We start from the raw sequence: 18,477 nt of genomic DNA, 5'->3' as shown, positions 1-18,477 counted from the left end.
AAAGTTAAAGTTAAAATTTTTAACTTGAGAAATGTGTATTTTTGTTATGTAGTGTGTTAAGTTAAAGTTAAAGTTAAAATCAAAGTGATTTTAATTGTGAAAACAAACCGGTCTTATATATTTATATATTATCAAATGATTATTCGATATATTCAACTTCCGAGAATGTCAAAAAAAATCTTTTTGGTGATCTAAATGTCGAAAACAATAAATTAAATAACACATAAGTATGGATGGCAACTGCAACAATATCTCCTAACAATAAATTGTCTAAATCATTAGGAGTCTATATATATATATATATATATAAAAGGTTATATCACATGCAATAAATAGAGTTAAAAATGAGAATATTTACTGATATAAGACTAGAAAAATAAATATCTATGCAATAAATAGGATTAGAAATGTAAATATTTATTGAAATAGGGTTAGAAAAATCAATATCTAAATAATATTTATTTCTATATCTAATTTAGATTAAATTTAATTTAAAAATAACTAAATTAGAGATGAAACTTTATTTGAATTAATTTATGTAGATATATTTGCTCTCATTCTGGAAAATTTTATTTGTAAAAAATTAATTTCCAAATAATAGGTTAATTGTACAATTTATAAACGAATTTAAACTTATAGGTATAAGGTTCAATATATTATTAGAATATTGCAATACAAATCTCTTATCATTTTAAATTTATGTTGGAAAATTTATTATAGTAAATAAAATTTATATTTTATATAACAAACTAATTATTTTATGTGCATAAAACTACAATATAATTCTATATACCTTGAATCCTGCATAGTTTACGGAAACTACTTTATTCAAAAAAAAAAATTCTTCTAAGGGAAAAAAATAATTATGATCACATCTAAAGAAAAAAAAGTTCATCAAATCTCTAATAACATTAAAGATATGAATGCCAAAGGGAAACGATAAAGACTCGTCTTGCCAACCAATCCGAACAAGTGTTGTCCTGCCTGTATGCATATGAAATCTTCGCTTTCCAATTGCGGTCAAAGACTCCTTAATGGTAAACACTAACTAGTCCACAAGGTGAAGGAAGCGTCCGACCTATCTCCGAACCGACATCGATATCATGTCCTTATTCTGATGTCACGTCTGAAGTCAAGCGACCAAAGCCCAATTAAGGCCCGATGAAATACCCCAAAGTTGGGCCGTGACTGATGAGGGATTAAGGAACACCAACCCCAAACTGGGCCCCCACCCAAAAAAAAGAAAAGAGGTACTGTACTTGTATTGAATTTCAATTTATGGGCCGCCTGGGTAGAGTGAGGGCCGGGCTTTGAGCCGAAGCCCAAGACTGAGGTTTCTTTAATCCCGCAGATTAAAATTAGCCATCAGACAAAAAAAAAAAAAGATTTAATTATTCTATCCCGAAAATGGAAATAAAAAATAGAAAAGAAAAATAATTAATTTCTGTTTTGGTAAATGAATAGCCAAATAATATAAAACTCTCTCTCTCTCTCTCTCTCTCGTTTGCTCAGACACGCGGTGTGAGTGTGATGATCCGTTTGCATGAACGAATCCATCCACTAGCTTGAGCTTTGAGCTGCGATGTTGCTCCACTGATACCGATTCACTCTCTCGTTGGCTGTCACCGTTCCCGAATTTCGCCGAGATGGACGAGGAGGAAATGCTGAAGCGGAACACCGATTGCGTCTTCTTCTTGGCCTCCCCCCTCACCTGCAAGAAGGTGACTCTCGAGAATGTGACGACCTCTCAGCTCAACTGCTTCTTTTCCACCCTTGATTATCCACTTCCAGCTCTGTTTCCTTGTCTTGTGGATTTCCTTTCTGTGATTGTCCCCGACTGGCGCCTGACTCTTGCGATTCCCGTCCTGGACATTCTTGTCGCCTTTGGTTCTGCGTTTGTAGCCGCCGATTTTTAACCCGAATTGAGTCTCTGGGCTTCGAGTTGGATTGAATCATCCAATATTGTCCCTGCATTTCCTTTTATATATATAAATGATTTTTATTTACTGGAAATTGTTGTTGTTGTTCACTGCCGATTAATGACCCTATCCGAGGTTTTACGAATTCGGGAGGGTTCTAGGTTTTGTCTTAAGAACAACAGATTGAGAGAGATTTCCCTGATCCTTCTACGTAGTTGTTGTTGGCGTCAACTGAAACACGAGGCCAAACCCATTATGATCTGCTGCATCTTACGGCTTCTCAAAGAAGTCATTTTAAGCAAAATGCATGATGAAAGTTTAAAGCCAAACGATACAGCCTCGACTCACCTGAATTCGACAACTTCTCTGCTTGGCAAATAGTGGTCTTCTGTTTTAAGTTAAGCTGCCCTTTTTTTAGCATAATGTGGTGCTTCTTGTCTGTGTTTTAAGGGGGTGGAATGCGAGTACCGACACAGTGAAATCGCAAGGCTCAATCCGAGGGATTGCTGGTACTGGTTGACAGGGAACTGTCTTAACCTTGCTTGTGGCTTTAGACACCCGGTAATGCCCATATTTAATCTACAGTTTGCTCTATCAGTATTTTTTTTCTTCAAACATTATAACGACACTTGCTCTTTTGGTCTTCCTTTTAAAACATTTTAACCAATTCATTGCATGCGGTGGGAGTGAATCTAAAGCTGCGTGTCTTTCTTTTGGGGTATATTATACGAGTGATGAGAGGAGTGAGCGAGGAGTCATTTTGCCCTTATAGAGAGTATAGATGTTTAATAAAGGGAAGGCTATGCTTCTTATGGTTCCTAGATCCAGCTGATTATGATATTATACAAGTTCATTGCACACAAAATAAGTATCTCATTGCCTACCAGGTCCAGAGAATGCTGAAGGCAATTCATAGTCATGTTTTCATTACGTGCCTATGCTTGTGACTTCTGTTTTCCTTTGATAAAATAATGGTCGGTATCTTGTTCAGCCTCTAGACTTGGGCAATGATGCAAAAGCTGAATCCACCGTCCTCCTGCATCAGTCTTCTGCAACTGTGAAGAAAACCAATGTGCCTTGTTATTTCTATTACAGTGGCTTCTGTAGTAAAGGCGAAGGTTGCTCCTTTTTCCATGCCCCTGATTTGTTTGCACCTTCTACTGCTAAATCTTTGACTGACAGCTCTGCTGTCACCAAGAGGCCTTTGTCAAAAGATGTTGCAATAGCTAGGAAGACCATCAGATCCAATCCAACGGAGAGAAAACTCAATTTATCCAGAACATTTCCCAAGGCCGCTGCTCAACCTCAACCAGCCGCTGGGCTGCCTCAGATTCCTGTTACCAAGAATGAGGTGGCCCCTGTAGAAGGGTCTGGATCTTTGCTTGCAGCTGGTCTCACACTGCAAAGGTCTCGCATATCCCCCAACCAGAGTCTAGAGGAGCGATTCGCGACAGAGGAGAAATGGAAAGCGTCTCCAGGTTCTCAGGTTTTCGCCGATGGTAATAATTCTGAAAATCTGTATTATGAGGACTATCAAGAAGGGTATTCACCACCATATGTTCAGCACGAGGAAGAACTGAATAGCCCCCCCTTGGATTACGAATTCGAAGAGCCATCTGAATATGATCCCATGAACCCTCACACAGATATTTTCCGCGAGTGTGGGATGTATGACTCTTGGAGTGGTTCGAAGTTGGCTCGTACTCGGGATATTACTGTAACAGTCCAAGATGAGTTAAGCAGGAGAGTGCCAGATTTCTTATCATCCAGCGAGAGGAATTTGCTACATATGGAACTGGAAATTGGAGATTGCCCCAGTGTTTTTGATCTTCGAGACTGTCTGAGGAGACGCAGGGGAAGTGAGGACTGTCCGGCTTCGTGGTTTTTGAGAAGACATAAGTCTTCTCGTTCCAATGGTTATAAGCGTTCAGGACTCGGGAGGAATGGGTTTAGCCAAAGACTGCACAAAAGGTTGACGGCGTTAGTTGGGAAGAGTTCTGTTGAATCGCTTAGAAATTATGGATATTCCTTTACTGGAGTAAGGAAACGTGAAGCACTTAGGCGGGCGCGAGTCCAGAACTTCTGGAAACATAAGGGGAAAAGGCAGCTCAATGCTACCAGAGCTATAAGAAATTCATTCTCAAGGGGGCACAGGTCCCGTCGGGAGGATTCTGCAACTTTTGCGGGACCCAAGACTCTTGATCAAATCAGAGAAGAGTGCATGAGAGCTGAAGTTAATGGGGAAGACTCAGCGGGGTGCTCGAAGATCAATTCTTCAGTGGATTTCCAGAGTCCAAAGCCTCTGAGTGAACTCCTCAAGAACAAAGCAGGGTAGCATTGCAGCTGAGTCGCAGAGACATATCCAAGTTGTGGAGGGAGAGGAGGATGTACCATCTTGAGGAGTCTCTCCTAGTAGTTGTATCACATGTAATGAGCTCAATGAAGCAGGGCGATTTGGATCTTGCTTTCTTGATTTTTTCCAAGTGGTGGTTGTACACCTTTTAGTGAGTAAGCCAATATCTCTTGGAGGGCGACTCCACAGCGCACATCAGTTCGGCCAATTGAACTGAGGAGGAGGCTGTGTTCATAGTGTTGATTGTTGTAATTCGTGTTATAGTACTCGCCATAGACAAACTTTGTATCTGTAGCTGATGGATTTAACCCAGTGAATTCGATCGTCTTCAATCTCTATTACTTGTTCTCATCTGGCAAGGTAAAAGTTGCTTGTTACGGTTGTCGATTGGTTGTAGTTATCTATATTTGATTGTTCCCTCTGAGCCTGTGCGACACGCTGCAGCCCCAATATTCTTAAACTTTCTGAGTGTGTGTCCTTGTCAATGTGATATGTCCCTATTAATATATTCCCCCGTCTTTTCTCATCTTTTGTTTCCTTTCTGAACTTGTTTGTGCCTTCATCTTTTCCATGCATGGTGTAAACGTTTAGGTCTAACCGTAGCCGTAGCCAAAGCATATATACATACAATCCATCCCCATGGACGTATATCTACGTCAATGTTGATATACATGGACAAAAAAAAGTCCGGTAATTGCTATTTCATTGAATATTGACATAAGGAAAGAAAGAGCTAATTAAAGAGTTTCAAATGGGATTGTTGACAGGACTACATAAAAGCGGGTCAGTCGATATTGCAGTTTTCAATAATGTCATGGCTTTATCCTTTAATTCAAGAGCCGATGCTTCATGTGGGCAAAATATTCTTATCAGCAATGAAGTAATAAAAATTTTGTAATCAATGGGGGATGTCGTTTTTAATGAGCCTTCCTAATATTCCTCATTTGTCAATTTCTTTCCCTCTGACACTCATCACTAGCCTACCTTATAAGAAAGAAATAATAAGATAGAGCCGATTAATCATCAAATCATATCTATTTGAACAACAAAATCCTCACCCATCTTCACTCTTCTCAGGTTCACATTCACAGAGGAAGAGACTGAGAAAGACAGATGGCTACAGGGTTAGAGAGATCATCGATATCCTTCAGAAGACAAGGCTCTTCCGGCTTAAATTGGGACAACAAGTCCTTGAACAGGAACCGGTCCAAGTCTCATATTGAATCATCGGAGGGTTGGCTAAAGGAGGAGGAGGAGGAGAAGGCTGGACACAGGTCCGAGCTCAGGCTGTCGCGGAGTGTGGGATCAATTGGTATGATGCAGTGGAGCGGATCCAATGGCTCGGGACAGAAGAAAATATCATCATCATCATCATCATCATCATCATACCGGGCCACCAGGGCGTCCCCACCGAGGATTGACCCGCCATCTCCTAAGGTCCGAGGCTGTGGGTTCTTTGGTATTTTCAGGAAACCGGTGGCTGACAGATCCTGCCATGGTCACAGAGTGAGGAATAACAGCATCACTAAGAAGCGCAAGTCATAGAGACATACATACATACATACATACATATATAGGTAGATAGGGCAGTTGATGAACTTTTTGAGAATTATAGCCAAATTCTAAGCTAAGTATGTTTTTGCCTTGCCTGGGAATATGTCTCTTTCTTGCTCGCCTCGTCTGTGTACTGACTTCATTCTATGTCTCTTGAATCTCTAGGCTGCTTTTCAGTATAAATAATCACATCTCTCTCTCTGTCTCTCTCTCTCTCTCGATCGTTATGCTCATTTTTTTCATTGATGAGATTACTTATATCCTTAACCTATTCTCTATGATATCTATAATATATTATCTATGACCCCCTTTTGTCCAGACATTAGCTTGCCCTATTCACAACACGGACATTGACAACCCACTGGTATGTGCATTTTAAACTCGATCCCGCTGCATCTTGAATAACATAAATATGTAAGTCTACATATACGTTAAGGCAGTCGAGACACCCATACGTATGACGGGTGTATATGTCTGTGTCCGATTAATTGAATAATATCAAACGGAAATATGCCTTTTTCTTCTTTGAACTCATATCAAATCATTCTGCCTTCTTTTTCTTTCTTTTGGGTGAATTCAAATATTATGTGACAAATACTTTTTTCAGGATATACAATTAAAAATGACTGCCGGCCAATTATGTGTACGTGATGCTGAATTAAGTCCAAATAATTACTATTATTCTAGTTTTCTTTTGTTTTGGTTTGCTTTTGGGGGTGGGGGGTGGGGGCGGCGCCGGGAGTTTGGGGTTTGGTGGGGTTTCGGTCTGTCATTTTCATGACATAGGCATTCATTCATCTCAGAGTCATGGTTGCTCGTATTTGCTGTTGTCAATATTGCTTTGCTCTATATATAAATAAAGTAGTCATGAAACTATACATTGCACGAAATATAATATAATATCTTTTTTTCTTTTTTATCAATTGTATTATATATCATATATATGTTTATTCCAAACCGTTATAAATGATAATTTATGATCAATGAAAACATATTATATTGAATATATATGAATGAAGTTAACTGAATTTCACCAATAAATTAAGTAAATATATATGGTTATCCATATATAAAAATATTTTATTTATTTTAATGTTAATATTGATCTCATTAGGTACTAATTTTATATATTTTTTAAAAAAAAGAATCCATATAACTAATTGCATTGAAACAAAATGCATGATACAAGAATCAAATAAATGAAAGCTGGTAAACCAATACAATGGGAGGACTATAGACGAAATAACAATTATCCTAAGAAAAGACAACGTTGTTCCTTATAGAGAATCATTAATCAATAATGGTCGGGGTGTTGTTCTCCCACGTAGGTTGCAATATAACATATAACAGATCAGTTCGAGTTCCGGGTAATTAGCGGGACCACAGGGAGGCTGTCGCAGTTGCAAATCTCGATCATAGACCCATCTGGGTCGTGAAAAAAGAGTTGCTCAACTATAATCCCTCCTTCCTCGACTCTTCCCTTCACATACTCGATCTTCATCTCCTCCAGCTTCTTCTCCACCATAGCAATGCTCTCGCACTAGCTCGATATAATTAATGTCGCAACAACAACAACCAATTAAAGCAAAAATTGATCAACTAATTCACTTCCATGCAATATTGTGATCATATAATTAGCAAGCTATAGCTAGTAAGGAAGAGAGAAACCAACCCCTTAATCAAAAATGAAATTACCAGAAAAGAGAAGTGGTCGTCTTTTGGATTGATAATGTGCCGTCCAGCTCTCGTGCTGCAATTCACGAGCCCTTCAGACTGAATGAGATGAATCCCAACACCGTAATTGAACAACCTACATACATACATACGTACCCACATTTATTTATTTATTTTTCCCCCAACAACCAAAATATTAGCAAAAGCAATCATCAGAACCAGGACATATTAATCAAAGGGATCGTCGGAACATTAATTTATAATCGAAAATATGAGCATGCATGCATTGATCGATCAGTATATTGTAATGCCATACCATGCACCCTCGAAATCGAAGGAACCGGGGCGTCTGATCGGGATGAAGCCAAGAACCTTGTGATAGAACTTAACGGAATCTTCCACCGATCGGCACTGGAGCGATATGTGATTCAGTGACTTGAGGCTCAGAGGGTTCTTGTTATCAATCCCAATATTGTTGGCGATGCCGCAGCTTGCTTCCTTCATCTAATTATTAGATAACAAGCTGGCACTTTTCGAGTTGATCGAGAAATTATTAGCAATAAGGAAGAACAATCAATAGTCGATCTGATAAAGTGGTCACGAGCAAGAACGGACCGAAGTTGAATTTGCTAATTGAATCTTGGACATTAATTGATATGAGGAGAAACGCAAAGAGTCCGCGCTCATATGTATGTATATATTTACATATATATGATCACTCATAGGGGACGAGGAAGGAAGGAAGGAAGGAAGAAATAGTACACATTGACTTTTCATCATCGTTTTGCGAGTGCATGCTTGGATGATATTTGACGAGGTTGTTCAGTTTATCCCCTGACACACGTAGGATCCACGTACACACACTTCATGTAGCTAGGCAAGAAGGATATATATGTTGGATGTCTTTCCAGCAGAAATTAAAGAAAGAAAATAATCCACCGAAGAGAAAAATATAAAGAAAGAAAACATAGAAATTAGTTATGGACAGCTTGTCGATTGTATGCTGTAAGAAGGAATGTCTCGAGTGTCACAGAGATAACATGTAAACTTACGTCACAAAACACAATATTATTTTTGGCAATAATGAATTATTTTTGTCAATAGTGAATTTTTTTTTAATTTTATTTACATACTAAAAATCAAAATGACAAATCATTATTGGCCGGTGATATTGTCACGTGATACTTCCGTTATATACAAGACTTTATTGCTGTAAGGGGAACCGAAAAAGAGAGGAGTTGTGGCACACATACATGTTGTTGCTTATAAGTTACCCAATTCAATGGTTTTATTATCGCTTGATTATTGCATGAGTACATGTGTTGATAATCAACTCTATAAAAACACACATTGCACTAATTTATAAATATGTATGTTGTAAGGTTGGTTCCAGCAGTTGCCCAACATTAGCAAGCAAAGCAAGACTCAAGACTACGATGCGACTGCAACTTATCCAATAGGGGAAGGTACGCGGCGGTGGCACGGGTCAAAGATTGACTGGAAAATGTAGCCGTACATAGTTGTTGTTTTTTAGGTGTGAGATTTCTTCTTCTTCTTTATGATTAAAGAGTTTGACCAAGACGATTACTTACGGTACTCTCCCCCCGAGAAAAGCTAGCTAGCCGATGTTTCAAATTTTATACGTGAGTTCAAATACAGGGAGGGAAGGAAAATCGGGATTTGTTGAAATTATATATATATATATATATATATATCTTATATATACTTTTACTTTTTCTTAAACAAAACAGATAATAATTGCAGCTTAAGAATTCAAACATGAACATTCCAATGAAAAAAAGATGAGACTTACCTTCATTCTTCAGAAGAACGAAAAAAAATTGAATTAAATTGAAATCTAAGCACATTTTTCATATGGGGAAAACCTAAACGCAAGATATATTATTACGAGCATGAAAAGATCAAATGGCATATATATATGTATCTGCTTGATAATACTACATATTTGTACGCGTAAGGTGGCCAGTACATGATTTTGGGCTTGGGTTCTTCTTCACGTTCAATTCAAGTTTCTTCCAATTGTCTGCGGCTTTTATCTTCTGTATATATTAATTATAATTAATGTTTTTATTCTGATGATTGAATCTCATTGCTAGGATCAAATCGATATTCGAACAAGGATGATCTCATTCAATAAATTGAGAGCACTTCGTATTTTCATGAAGAAAGGGAAAATGTTATGCTGGCCGAGAATTAATTAATATGGGTCAATAATAGGCTATATGTATATTTTTCAACTGAGAGGTGCACTCAAGAATGAAGAATCATGAGCCTTAGTGGGCCTTTTGGTCCATTTGTGGGCCATAATTGAAACTTCATTCTTCTTTTGCTTCGAATGATTGAAACTTCATACAAACATATATAATCGAAGAGGATAAATAAAATAGTAGGAAAAAAAAAGTTCATCTCATTTCAACCTCGATCGGCTTCGCTCTGTCGAGAAAGCAACCAATTTCGACTGGATGACAATGAAGTTTTCATGAAGTTCACTAAAAATATGAGTTCATTTGATTGGCGTTCATTAAACGAAGGATGTATCATTGAAAGGAAGAATTCCACAGACCACAAGCCTTTTAATGATTATATTCCCAAACAAAAAGGTCCGATAAAACTGTTATATATATTTCCTCCCCAAGCCCATCCCAAACAGAGGCCCAATTTGTAATTATTGATAGATAATACTGCAGAAAGTTGTAGAAGATGTGTGTATATGTGTATGTATGTGTGTATATATATATATATATATATGTATGTGGTATAATTTGGTGCAATTTGTACGTATCATTATCGGGAAGGGCATGTCAGCGGTGATAATAAATAAAGAAGGCGGCATTAGAAAGACTGATGTGAAATTGAAGGCTGCCAAACGAGTCCGGACATATGTTTGAAACAAAGTTGCATTAGAAAAGGACATCCACAATTCCACATACCACATGACATACATACATACAGACAGACATGCACCTTAAATGAAATTTCGCTTTCCTTTTTCTTTTCCATTTTAAAAGAATCATTTGGTAAAAGATATTTCGAAATAAGAAAAAATTCCAGAATCATCTAGCAACGAAATTTTGACTTTTGACCTAGAAAATTGGAGAATATGAATAATATTGTAAGTCCTAAGTTATATATATTTCGGTCTCGCCCGATCGAGTGAGTTTAGAGTAGAACCACTTTTAAAATTGTCATATCATAATCAATATTTTTTTCTTTTTCTTTTTCTTTTTTTTTTTTTGCCTAAAAGCATAGGCAAGGAAATGATATATTATCAAAGTAAGAGCATGGATGTGATGGCAATATCATAATCCAATCACTGTGAAATCCCATTATCCTCTAACAAAGTCCCCACCAGCAACAACAACATTCATTATCGCCAAATCAAACCTCCTATATTTATGGCTTGGCTTGGCTTGGCTTGGCTTGGCTTGGCAAGAAGATCTCAGATGCTCTCTATTGACCAAACTAGCCCTCTGATCTGATTGCCGTGGGGGTGGACTTCCCCATTTTTACTTTTTATTTTATTAATTTTAGGAATATTTAAATATGAAAAAGCAAATCAAAATTTCAGCATGAATTGAGTTTTGTTTGACCCTCTCTCTCTTTCTTTGTGTCTGTCTCTCCATCCAACAGCAGACAAACAGCTATCTTCCAATCTGCTCGCCATTTGTTCTTCTTCACTTGCAATAATAAACAACCGCCCAAGCGTCAAAACCCCCTCTCATTGCTTCACTCTCTCTCTCTCTCTCTCTCTTCTTTTTCGCTGCTTCTCTCTGCTTGTGTGCTGCTTAATGGTTTAGGTCTACTTTTCTCTCTGTCTCCATCCTTCTTCCTTTCGTTCTCTGCTTTCTCTGTATTTATTCTCGAGGACAAAATACGATCTTTTGTGGGTTGTTGCTGGTGCTGGTGCCGTTGAGGGGTGTGAGTGATGATGGGCCCTCCACCTCCACTAATGGTGAGGTGAACGAGGGGAATGCCTCTCCTTTTCCTCCTCTTTCAGTGCTCCCTCCCTTTTTCCCCCAATTCTCTTGCTGTCTCGCATTTCTCCGATTCGGGGGTGGGTTTCGAAGATGACATTTTTGGGTCTCTCTCCCCCTCCCTTAGAGTCTCTGGGAAGCTGATTCGAGGCCACTTCTTGTGCGGGTCTTTGGTTGGAGATATTCAGCTGATAATGTTGGTCCTGTGCTTTTTTTTTTAATCGGCTGCTCTTTACGGTTTTGTGAGTTTATTTGTCGGTTGGTTCCTAGGTTTCTGGTTCGTTGGTGGATGAAGAAATTTCGAGCTCTCTTGAGAAGAGTCTACTGCAAGGCTGTGTGTGTGTGTGTGTGTTAAAGATCACAAAGTCGCATCCTTTGTTTATTTCTTTGTTCTGAAAAAAGGTGAGAGATTCTTTGGATTTTGGGTCAATGTGGTAGCTGAGTCTTGGTGAATTGTGCGAAATTTCGGGTTTCTGTGAGTTTTTGAGTTACTGTGATGGTTGAGAGGGAGAGAGGGGTTTGAGTTTGGACTGCAGATTGCGAGCAAGTTCCTTTCTTTTTTTGGGGGGCCGAAGACCCCATCCATGAGAAGAGACATGGAGAGAGTGATCCAACCTCCTCTGGTAAATTTCTCATTATCCTTTTCACCATTATTTCTCTTATAATTACCTCTTCTTAAGTTATCTAGCTACCTGGATATAGTTCGCTTTGGTCCTCTTTGTGGTCTGCTACTCAAATCTGCCCATTTATTAGCCTAGTAGATTGAAAATTGAACTCTCAGTTATACGAACTCTAGGTTGAACTGGAGGCATGCATATCTTCCTGATGCTTCATGAAATTTTTGCTCGCGGAGTGTACATTCTCTGATCTCATTCGGTACCTTGGTTCACTTTGCTATTCAGGTTCATCCACTTGATTGATAAAAAAAAAAAATCTCTTATAAAAAAATCCTCTACTTAAAAGTTGCATGAGATTGAGAGAGCAAGACGACTTTCACTTTTTCATTCTTGTATTGGGACTCTGATGATATCCTTCTCCTTTATCAGTTATTGGTTTGTCACGCGTTTGAAGTATAAATTGTGTTACTAGTCAAAACACTGTATCTCATACTCGAGTGTGTCGTATGTGAGTGTGAATATTCCTTCAAATTTGTGTGGGTCCTATAATGTAACATCTTAAGTTCTGAGCTAACTAGTTGAAACAAGTTTAATTGCAATCATACGTTAGGAAAACATGCATGTCAACAAAGCAATCTTTGATGGCATTTACTTGACCACAAGCCTAGTGGGAACACAATTCAGATATTAGTAGCTGAAAGAATGTTACGAGTAATGCTGACATTCATATTCCGCAGGTCGATTCAACAGCATGTTTATGTCGAGTTGATGCGGGTCTCAAAACAGTCGCTGGGGCCAAAAGATATGTGCCTGGAGCAAAACTCTGTCTCCAGCCTGAAATTAAGCCGTCCATTCACCCGACTAGGAATAAGCAATCCCGAGGAGACAGAACCCGGAACCAATCTCCCCTGCTTCCTGGCCTCCCTGATGACCTTGCCATTGCCTGCCTCATAAGGGTCCCGCGACTCGAGCACCGGAAGCTCAGACTAGTCTGCAAGAGATGGTACCGACTCCTATCGGGAAACTTCTTCTACTCTTTGAGAAAGAGCCTTGTAATTGCAGAAGAATGGATCTACGTGATCAAGAGAGACCGGGATGGGAAGATCTCATGGCATGCCTTTGATCCAATTTACCAGCTCTGGCAACCTCTCCCTCCTGTCCCAAAGGAGTACTCCGAAGCCATAGGGTTTGGATGTGCTGTTCTCAGTGGGTGCCACCTCTACTTGTTTGGTGGCAAAGACCCTTTAAAAGGATCAATGAGGAGGGTCATCTTCTTTAGTTCAAGGACTAACAAATGGCACCGAGCTCCCGATATGCTTCGTAGAAGGCATTTCTTTGGTTCTTGTGTCATAAACAACTGCTTGTACGTGGCAGGCGGAGAGAACGAGGGAGTTCACCGGTCTATGAGGTCAGCAGAAGTCTATGACCCGAACAAGAACCGTTGGTCCTTTATCTCAGAGATGAGCACAGCAATGGTGCCCTTTATTGGACTAGTCTACGAGGGAAAGTGGTATTTGAAAGGGCTTGGGTCCCACCGACAGGTCCTTAGTGAGGTGTACCATCCTGAGACGGATAACTGGTTCCCAGTCTATGATGGAATGGTCTCGGGGTGGAGAAACCCAAGCGTGTCCTTCAATGGGCACCTCTATGCTTTGGATTGTAAAGACGGGTGCAAGCTACGGGTTTACGACGAATTGACTGATTCTTGGAGCAGGAACATTGATAGTAAGATGCACTTGGGAAGCTCTCAAGCTCTGGAGGCAGCAGCTCTTGTTCCTCTTAATGAGAAGCTATGCATAATTCGGAACAATATGAGCATCACTGTAGTGGATGTTTTGAAGTCAGGGGAGAATGGGAGAGGGGCAAGTGCCGAGCATTTGTGGGAAAATCTAGCAGGCAAAGGACAGTTCAAGACGATGGTGACTAACCTCTGGTCAAGCCTTGCTGGCAGAAATCGACTCAAGAGTCACATTGTTCACTGTCAGGTTCTTCAAGCTTAGAGAGCCCTGCTCCAATTTTAGGTAAGTAGTCTCCTTCGAGCGATAACGTGGCAAGTAATGCTTAAGATAGACAATGGAAGATCATAAGGCACCAAATCAATGAGGGAGTTCGTCTTTCAGGATTAAAAGTTGTTTGCATGATTACATAGATATTCCATGCTAATGACAAGCTTTGGTTATATTGCCCTCGCTCCATTGTCACAGTTTCCAAAATTAAAAGCCGGTTTCTCATTAAATGGTTTGATTCACAAGATTGAATAAAGCAATCAAAGAACGATCAGATATACCAATGCGAGGACTACAGCAGAAGGGGTTCAGCTATACCCTGAGGTTTTAATTATTATATCAAAGACATATCCAATTCTCTCATCGCTTGTAAGTCTCTCGCAAAGAATATTTCACCATGACAAACTTAAAACAATCCCTTCTAATCAATAAACTGCAGAAGAAGCTGAGACAGTGAGTACACTGGAGTGTGATGTCACCCTGTAAAACTAATCCTCCGATTCTTGCAGGTAATTCCGTGCCAGGGCAATGTGAGTAGACGGTGTCTGATGTTGCGAGTAAAACACATCCTACGATCCTTGCAGGAAACTTCGCGCCAGCAAGCAACAGTCATGCTTCTGTTTCTTGAATTCATTGTATCGGAGAAAGAAGTATTCAAGATAATCGAAGTTGAGCGGAGACATTTTTGCCTGCAAAGATATAGACAGCAAAGTTAAATTCGCCTGCCTTCCTGAGAATGACAGGGAAGAAGTGAGCCTGTTGATATTACCTGGATCAGTGCCCATAATGCCCAAAATATATGTGAAGCTAACATGTATGTGTTCGTTTCAACGTAAAGGGCATCCAAATCTTTCACAGGCGCCTGCAATGGAAAAGATATCTCAGCAAAATATATGCGAAGCTAGCATGTATTTAGAGGACTTCACGATGAATACTGAGCCCAAGATACTTATCAAGTGTTGAAGAACTTTGCATTGATATCCAAATAATAAGCTGCAACAGTAATAGACACGTATAATGTAATAATGAAAGCAAATGTCAAATACCATATCTGGTTTATCGGGCTGAAGGTAGTGCCTCAAGAAATGATACTGTTCGTCTTTGTTTGGATATCTACAGAAGCACCATGCTCAAAAATGAATAACACAAATTTGTGAAAAGAATCAACTACAGGGAAGAATCAAAGAACAGAGACGCATACAAGTTGTAGTCACAATCATAGCCTGCATATTCATTGAAGTGATTTCCAATATCAAACCCCCGATAGTTATATGATCCATACTCGAAATCAATGAAATAGAGTTTCCCTGGGCAGTCAATACATAAACACCAATCAGATCAAGAACGGGAAATGGAAATCGATTGAAAGGAATTATTAAGATGGAGATGAAGTTGTACCTTCCTCATCATTAACCATTATATTCCCACAGAGCAAGTCATTGTGAGCATAAACGACTGGTGAATTCAGAAGGCCTGTAAGTTCCTGCTTCCATATCATGACTCAGTTCTTGTCAATATTAGTCATGTACATGTCACTGTGAATCAAAAAGAATTTCCTTGCTAACAGAAATTAAATGCCGCCAACAACACGGCCCCTTGTTCAAGCTCTGAGCCTTTCACTCAATCTGACTCTCTCCCTCTCTCCCTGCATGAACGGTGGGAGCACATGGAACAAAGGGCAAAACTCTACACATAGTCTTTACCTAAAAAATCAAGGCAGGCCATTCAAACTCACAATTGCACCAAGCCAGCTACTCGAACAACATGGGACTAGTTCTTGTATCTCCTCATATAGTAGCAAATACACATACTGAGAAAATTCTTTAGCCAGTTAAGATGTTGTTTCTTATCTTTTAGTGAATGATGAGGGCTACTAATAATTCTGTAGTTAGACAGACTCTACAGATAAATAAGCAGTAGAAGAAAGGGGGGAAATCTGCATAAGAAAAAAATTGCTCTAGAAATAACCACGTTTCTCTAGAAAATATGGTAGAGCAAAACCTCCAACAAGGCACCAAATTTCACAGAAATTCAGAAGGCAAGCACTCAGTCCACATGAAAGGAATTTAAATTCATAAGGATAGATCAATATTTGTCACCAAGAAATTATAGTATGAGATACTAACCTTAAGATCAACAGCTTCATCATAAATCTCCTTAAATGAGATGGTCTGGTATTTCTTTTGCTTCTCACTGTCATCAAATTCAAGCACGGATGCTGCAGCAGATGATGAATACCAGAGGTTAATCAATTACACAATAACTACCAAGAGAAACTCTAGCCTTTCATAAAATGCATTAACTCTGTATAGTTAGTTCTCATCGATGATGGAACTGACCTCTCTCATAAAACTTGAAGATATCATTCCATAGCTGTGGTTCTTTAGACCCTGAGATTTCCACTTGATGGAATCTATGTAGCTCCTTCGCAATTTCTGCTGCCAATTCAGGATTCTTCATGTCTGCGGAGAGAGTGAGAGAAAAATATGAAATAATAATTAATCCTTCAGAAAAATACAAGGTAAAAGTAAATACAAAATGCTCGTAGTGGAATCCAGCTTCAGTTTCTTGGCACATTTTTCTTTTGTTGTCAACTCTGCGTGATATAAATTCACAAATTTGACTGATGAGGGCTACCCCTACACTAAAACCTTGTACTCCTCAAAGGACATGAAAAAAAAAAAGAAAAAAAAAGAGGAGCCCATGAGAAGGATTAAAAAGCTAGATATACAGTATGAGTAAATATCTTGAGACGTGTCATGGGAAGCGCCTCATTTGGTAACTTTTCCACAAGTACGAAAACTTTAATAAGAAACCTAGATATCCTGCAACTTGTGCTTATTTCAATCAAAACACTGCATGGAACAGTAAAACATCACCCGCAACGTACCCGCTGGTGTAAGAGTACGTGCCTTGATGAAAGATTGCACCATGCCATTGCCAAAAACTGCAAGTAACTTAGCACCGAATCCTGCAGCTGAGAGGTACTTGATAGCCTAAACAAAGAACAAGGAGCAGAACACGGCAACAGAATGTTTGTAAAGCATCAGCAAATAAATTTTGTATGAGAAAATATATTACGTTCCGGACTTTGTCAAACAATCGGCATGTATTATCACTAATACAACATTTTTTTCTTCACAAGAATAGATGCCTAGGCACATAACAGTTAGCAGATGAAAACTTACGTGGAGTTCTCGCTCGCGATTGATAACATAATCAGTGTTGGGGCCATACAACCTGACTGTGACAGATTCCGTATCTCCGCTGTCTTTCTTCACGGACACCTTCAGTACTGCAGAAAATCGAAAGTTCAGATGCACAAATTATAAGCAAAGGCAAGCAAGTTTCACTGCACAACTACTACTCGAAAAACTCACGCAAGTTGGTGATGCCACCAGAAACAGTCTCCACATGGAAATGAGAACTGTCGAGCTTCGACCAATCCTTGAACAAGTCCTTGCACAGCTCTCTGTCAAGCAAAGAAACACGGCCTAAGAACCTTGACCGTGAGGGGAGAAGCCAAAGTAGCTTTCGCGAAGCAAAAGCTTTTTCCCAGTAACAGTTGAACGAACAAAAGCTCAATTAAGCTCATCGTAAACCCATTTTCCGTTATCTGAAAATCAGAAAGCACTGAAAAATGCATCACATGCAAGAAGAAATGAATCCGAAAGGAAGCTAAAATCCTCCGAGACAAATATTTTCAAGCAATTCCGATACCAACTCAAACAAAAGCCTAAAATCTCCAAAAACGGATGGAACAAGTTTTCCGCCAGCGCAAGAAACAGATTGGAAGGTACTGCAAGGAAATAAAAACTAACATGACGCGAGGCGACATCTCAGGCACAGAAAGTGAGGTGTCGACGGTGAGGTGAGAATACGGAACATCGGAGGTGGAGGTGGAAGTGGGGATGGAGGTGGAGTTGGAGGTAGGCGGTGGGGAGGGCAGGTCCATTGCGTCGTTTTTGCAGATCTTCGAAGCAGCTCCCATGGCGCTCTGCGAGATGGGGGAGGGAGGGATCGGTCTTATGAGCCCAGGAAATCGAGAACGGTAATGCAAAGAATGCAATTCCTCCGTTCCCCTCAGATGAAATTATAATAATAATAATTTTAAAATTGAGAAATCAAAAATCGCACTCCCAGCAACAGTTTGTTTTAACTTTTATAATCCGTTTGTTTCAGACTAAAATAACTTAGGTTTTGATTGTAAAAATGATAAATAATTATATAGTGTGTTGAGTTAATATTAAATTAAAATTTTTTAACTCGAAAAATATGTATTTTTGTTGTGTAGTGTATTGAGTTAAAGTTAAAATTTTTGTAATTTTAATTGCGAAATCAATAAGAGGATTAAGATTT

General features: G+C 39.2%; 5 protein-coding genes across 7 annotated transcripts; 3 read left to right on the top strand and 2 right to left on the bottom strand.

The window, feature by feature from the left end:
• The first annotated feature begins 1,471 nt into the window (after positions 1 to 1,471).
• Positions 1,472 to 4,657, top strand: LOC116196773 (zinc finger CCCH domain-containing protein 17-like). Of its 2 annotated transcripts, none has more exons than XM_031526657.1 (3): positions 1,472 to 1,736; positions 2,370 to 2,480; positions 2,911 to 4,657. In XM_031526657.1, exons 1-3 carry the CDS (start codon positions 1,647 to 1,649, stop codon positions 4,252 to 4,254), a joined length of 1,545 nt encoding a protein of 514 aa, XP_031382517.1. In that variant the 5' UTR covers positions 1,472 to 1,646; the 3' UTR covers positions 4,255 to 4,657. The 2 variants fall into 2 exon arrangements, with proteins under 2 accessions (XP_031382517.1, XP_031382519.1); XM_031526659.1 differs by having other exon boundaries at positions 1,474 to 1,721.
• Positions 4,658 to 5,385: 728 nt separating this feature from the next.
• LOC116196539 (uncharacterized protein At1g15400-like) lies at positions 5,386 to 5,817 on the top strand. The gene has a single exon (XM_031526313.1). It carries the CDS (start codon positions 5,386 to 5,388, stop codon positions 5,815 to 5,817), a length of 432 nt encoding a protein of 143 aa, XP_031382173.1.
• Positions 5,818 to 6,787: 970 nt separating this feature from the next.
• Positions 6,788 to 8,194, bottom strand: LOC116197256 (metallothiol transferase FosB-like). The gene is made up of 3 exons (XM_031527339.1): positions 7,817 to 8,194; positions 7,522 to 7,636; positions 6,788 to 7,366 (listed from the first exon to the last, which is right to left on the bottom strand). Exons 1-3 carry the CDS (start codon positions 8,002 to 8,004, stop codon positions 7,178 to 7,180), a joined length of 492 nt encoding a protein of 163 aa, XP_031383199.1. The 5' UTR covers positions 8,005 to 8,194; the 3' UTR covers positions 6,788 to 7,177.
• Positions 8,195 to 11,145: 2,951 nt separating this feature from the next.
• On the top strand, positions 11,146 to 15,123 carry LOC116195961 (F-box/kelch-repeat protein At1g55270-like). 2 transcript variants are annotated; one of them, XM_031525421.1, is made up of 4 exons: positions 11,146 to 11,691; positions 11,766 to 12,118; positions 12,850 to 14,133; positions 14,628 to 15,123. In XM_031525421.1, the coding sequence occupies exons 2-3, from the start codon at positions 12,080 to 12,082 to the stop codon at positions 14,110 to 14,112; spliced, it is 1,302 nt and encodes a 433-aa protein (XP_031381281.1). In that variant the 5' UTR covers positions 11,146 to 11,691; positions 11,766 to 12,079; the 3' UTR covers positions 14,113 to 14,133; positions 14,628 to 15,123. The 2 variants fall into 2 exon arrangements, with proteins under 2 accessions (XP_031381281.1, XP_031381280.1); XM_031525420.1 differs by having other exon boundaries at positions 11,146 to 12,118.
• Positions 14,366 to 18,209, bottom strand: LOC116195962 (probable ethanolamine kinase). The gene is made up of 11 exons (XM_031525422.1): positions 17,940 to 18,209; positions 17,499 to 17,590; positions 17,307 to 17,413; positions 17,009 to 17,114; positions 16,458 to 16,580; positions 16,245 to 16,336; positions 15,517 to 15,601; positions 15,320 to 15,425; positions 15,165 to 15,231; positions 14,888 to 14,980; positions 14,366 to 14,807 (listed from the first exon to the last, which is right to left on the bottom strand). Exons 1-11 carry the CDS (start codon positions 18,107 to 18,109, stop codon positions 14,688 to 14,690), a joined length of 1,161 nt encoding a protein of 386 aa, XP_031381282.1. The 5' UTR covers positions 18,110 to 18,209; the 3' UTR covers positions 14,366 to 14,687.
• Between the last annotated feature and the right edge of the window lie 268 nt (positions 18,210 to 18,477).

Source organism: Punica granatum, chromosome 2 (assembly GCF_007655135.1).
Source record: "Punica granatum isolate Tunisia-2019 chromosome 2, ASM765513v2, whole genome shotgun sequence".
Taxonomy (NCBI): Eukaryota; Viridiplantae; Streptophyta; class Magnoliopsida; order Myrtales; family Lythraceae; genus Punica; species Punica granatum.
This window is presented reverse-complemented; position numbering and strand designations above follow the sequence as displayed.

What these genes read in the sequence shown, in the direction of transcription:
- LOC116195961 (XM_031525421.1), top strand. Translation starts at nt 12,080, where the DNA reads ATGAGAAGAGACATGGAGAGAGTGATCCAACCTCCTCTG. An exon ending in GAGTGATCCAACCTCCTCTG is followed by an intron (nt 12,119 to 12,849) that starts GTAAATTTCTCA and finishes CATATTCCGCAG; the next exon opens with GTCGATTCAACAGCATGTTT.
- LOC116196539 (XM_031526313.1), top strand. Translation starts at nt 5,386, where the DNA reads ATGGCTACAGGGTTAGAGAGATCATCGATATCCTTCAGAAGACAAGGC.
- LOC116196773 (XM_031526657.1), top strand. Translation starts at nt 1,647, where the DNA reads ATGGACGAGGAGGAAATGCTGAAGCGGAACACCGATTGCGTCTTCTTC. An exon ending in AGAAGGTGACTCTCGAGAAT is followed by an intron (nt 1,737 to 2,369) that starts GTGACGACCTCT and finishes CTGTGTTTTAAG; the next exon opens with GGGGTGGAATGCGAGTACCG. An exon ending in CTTGTGGCTTTAGACACCCG is followed by an intron (nt 2,481 to 2,910) that starts GTAATGCCCATA and finishes TATCTTGTTCAG; the next exon opens with CCTCTAGACTTGGGCAATGA.
- LOC116197256 (XM_031527339.1), bottom strand. Translation starts at nt 8,004, where the DNA reads ATGAAGGAAGCAAGCTGCGGCATCGCCAACAATATTGGGATTGATAAC. An exon ending in TTCGATTTCGAGGGTGCATG is followed by an intron (nt 7,637 to 7,816) that starts GTATGGCATTAC and finishes GTATGTATGTAG; the next exon opens with GTTGTTCAATTACGGTGTTG. An exon ending in ACGACCACTTCTCTTTTCTG is followed by an intron (nt 7,367 to 7,521) that starts GTAATTTCATTT and finishes ATATCGAGCTAG; the next exon opens with TGCGAGAGCATTGCTATGGT.
- LOC116195962 (XM_031525422.1), bottom strand. Translation starts at nt 18,109, where the DNA reads ATGGGAGCTGCTTCGAAGATCTGCAAAAACGACGCAATGGACCTGCCC. An exon ending in GAGATGTCGCCTCGCGTCAT is followed by an intron (nt 17,591 to 17,939) that starts GTTAGTTTTTAT and finishes TTTGCTTGACAG; the next exon opens with AGAGCTGTGCAAGGACTTGT. An exon ending in ACGTACTCTTACACCAGCGG is followed by an intron (nt 16,581 to 17,008) that starts GTACGTTGCGGG and finishes CTCTCTCCGCAG; the next exon opens with ACATGAAGAATCCTGAATTG.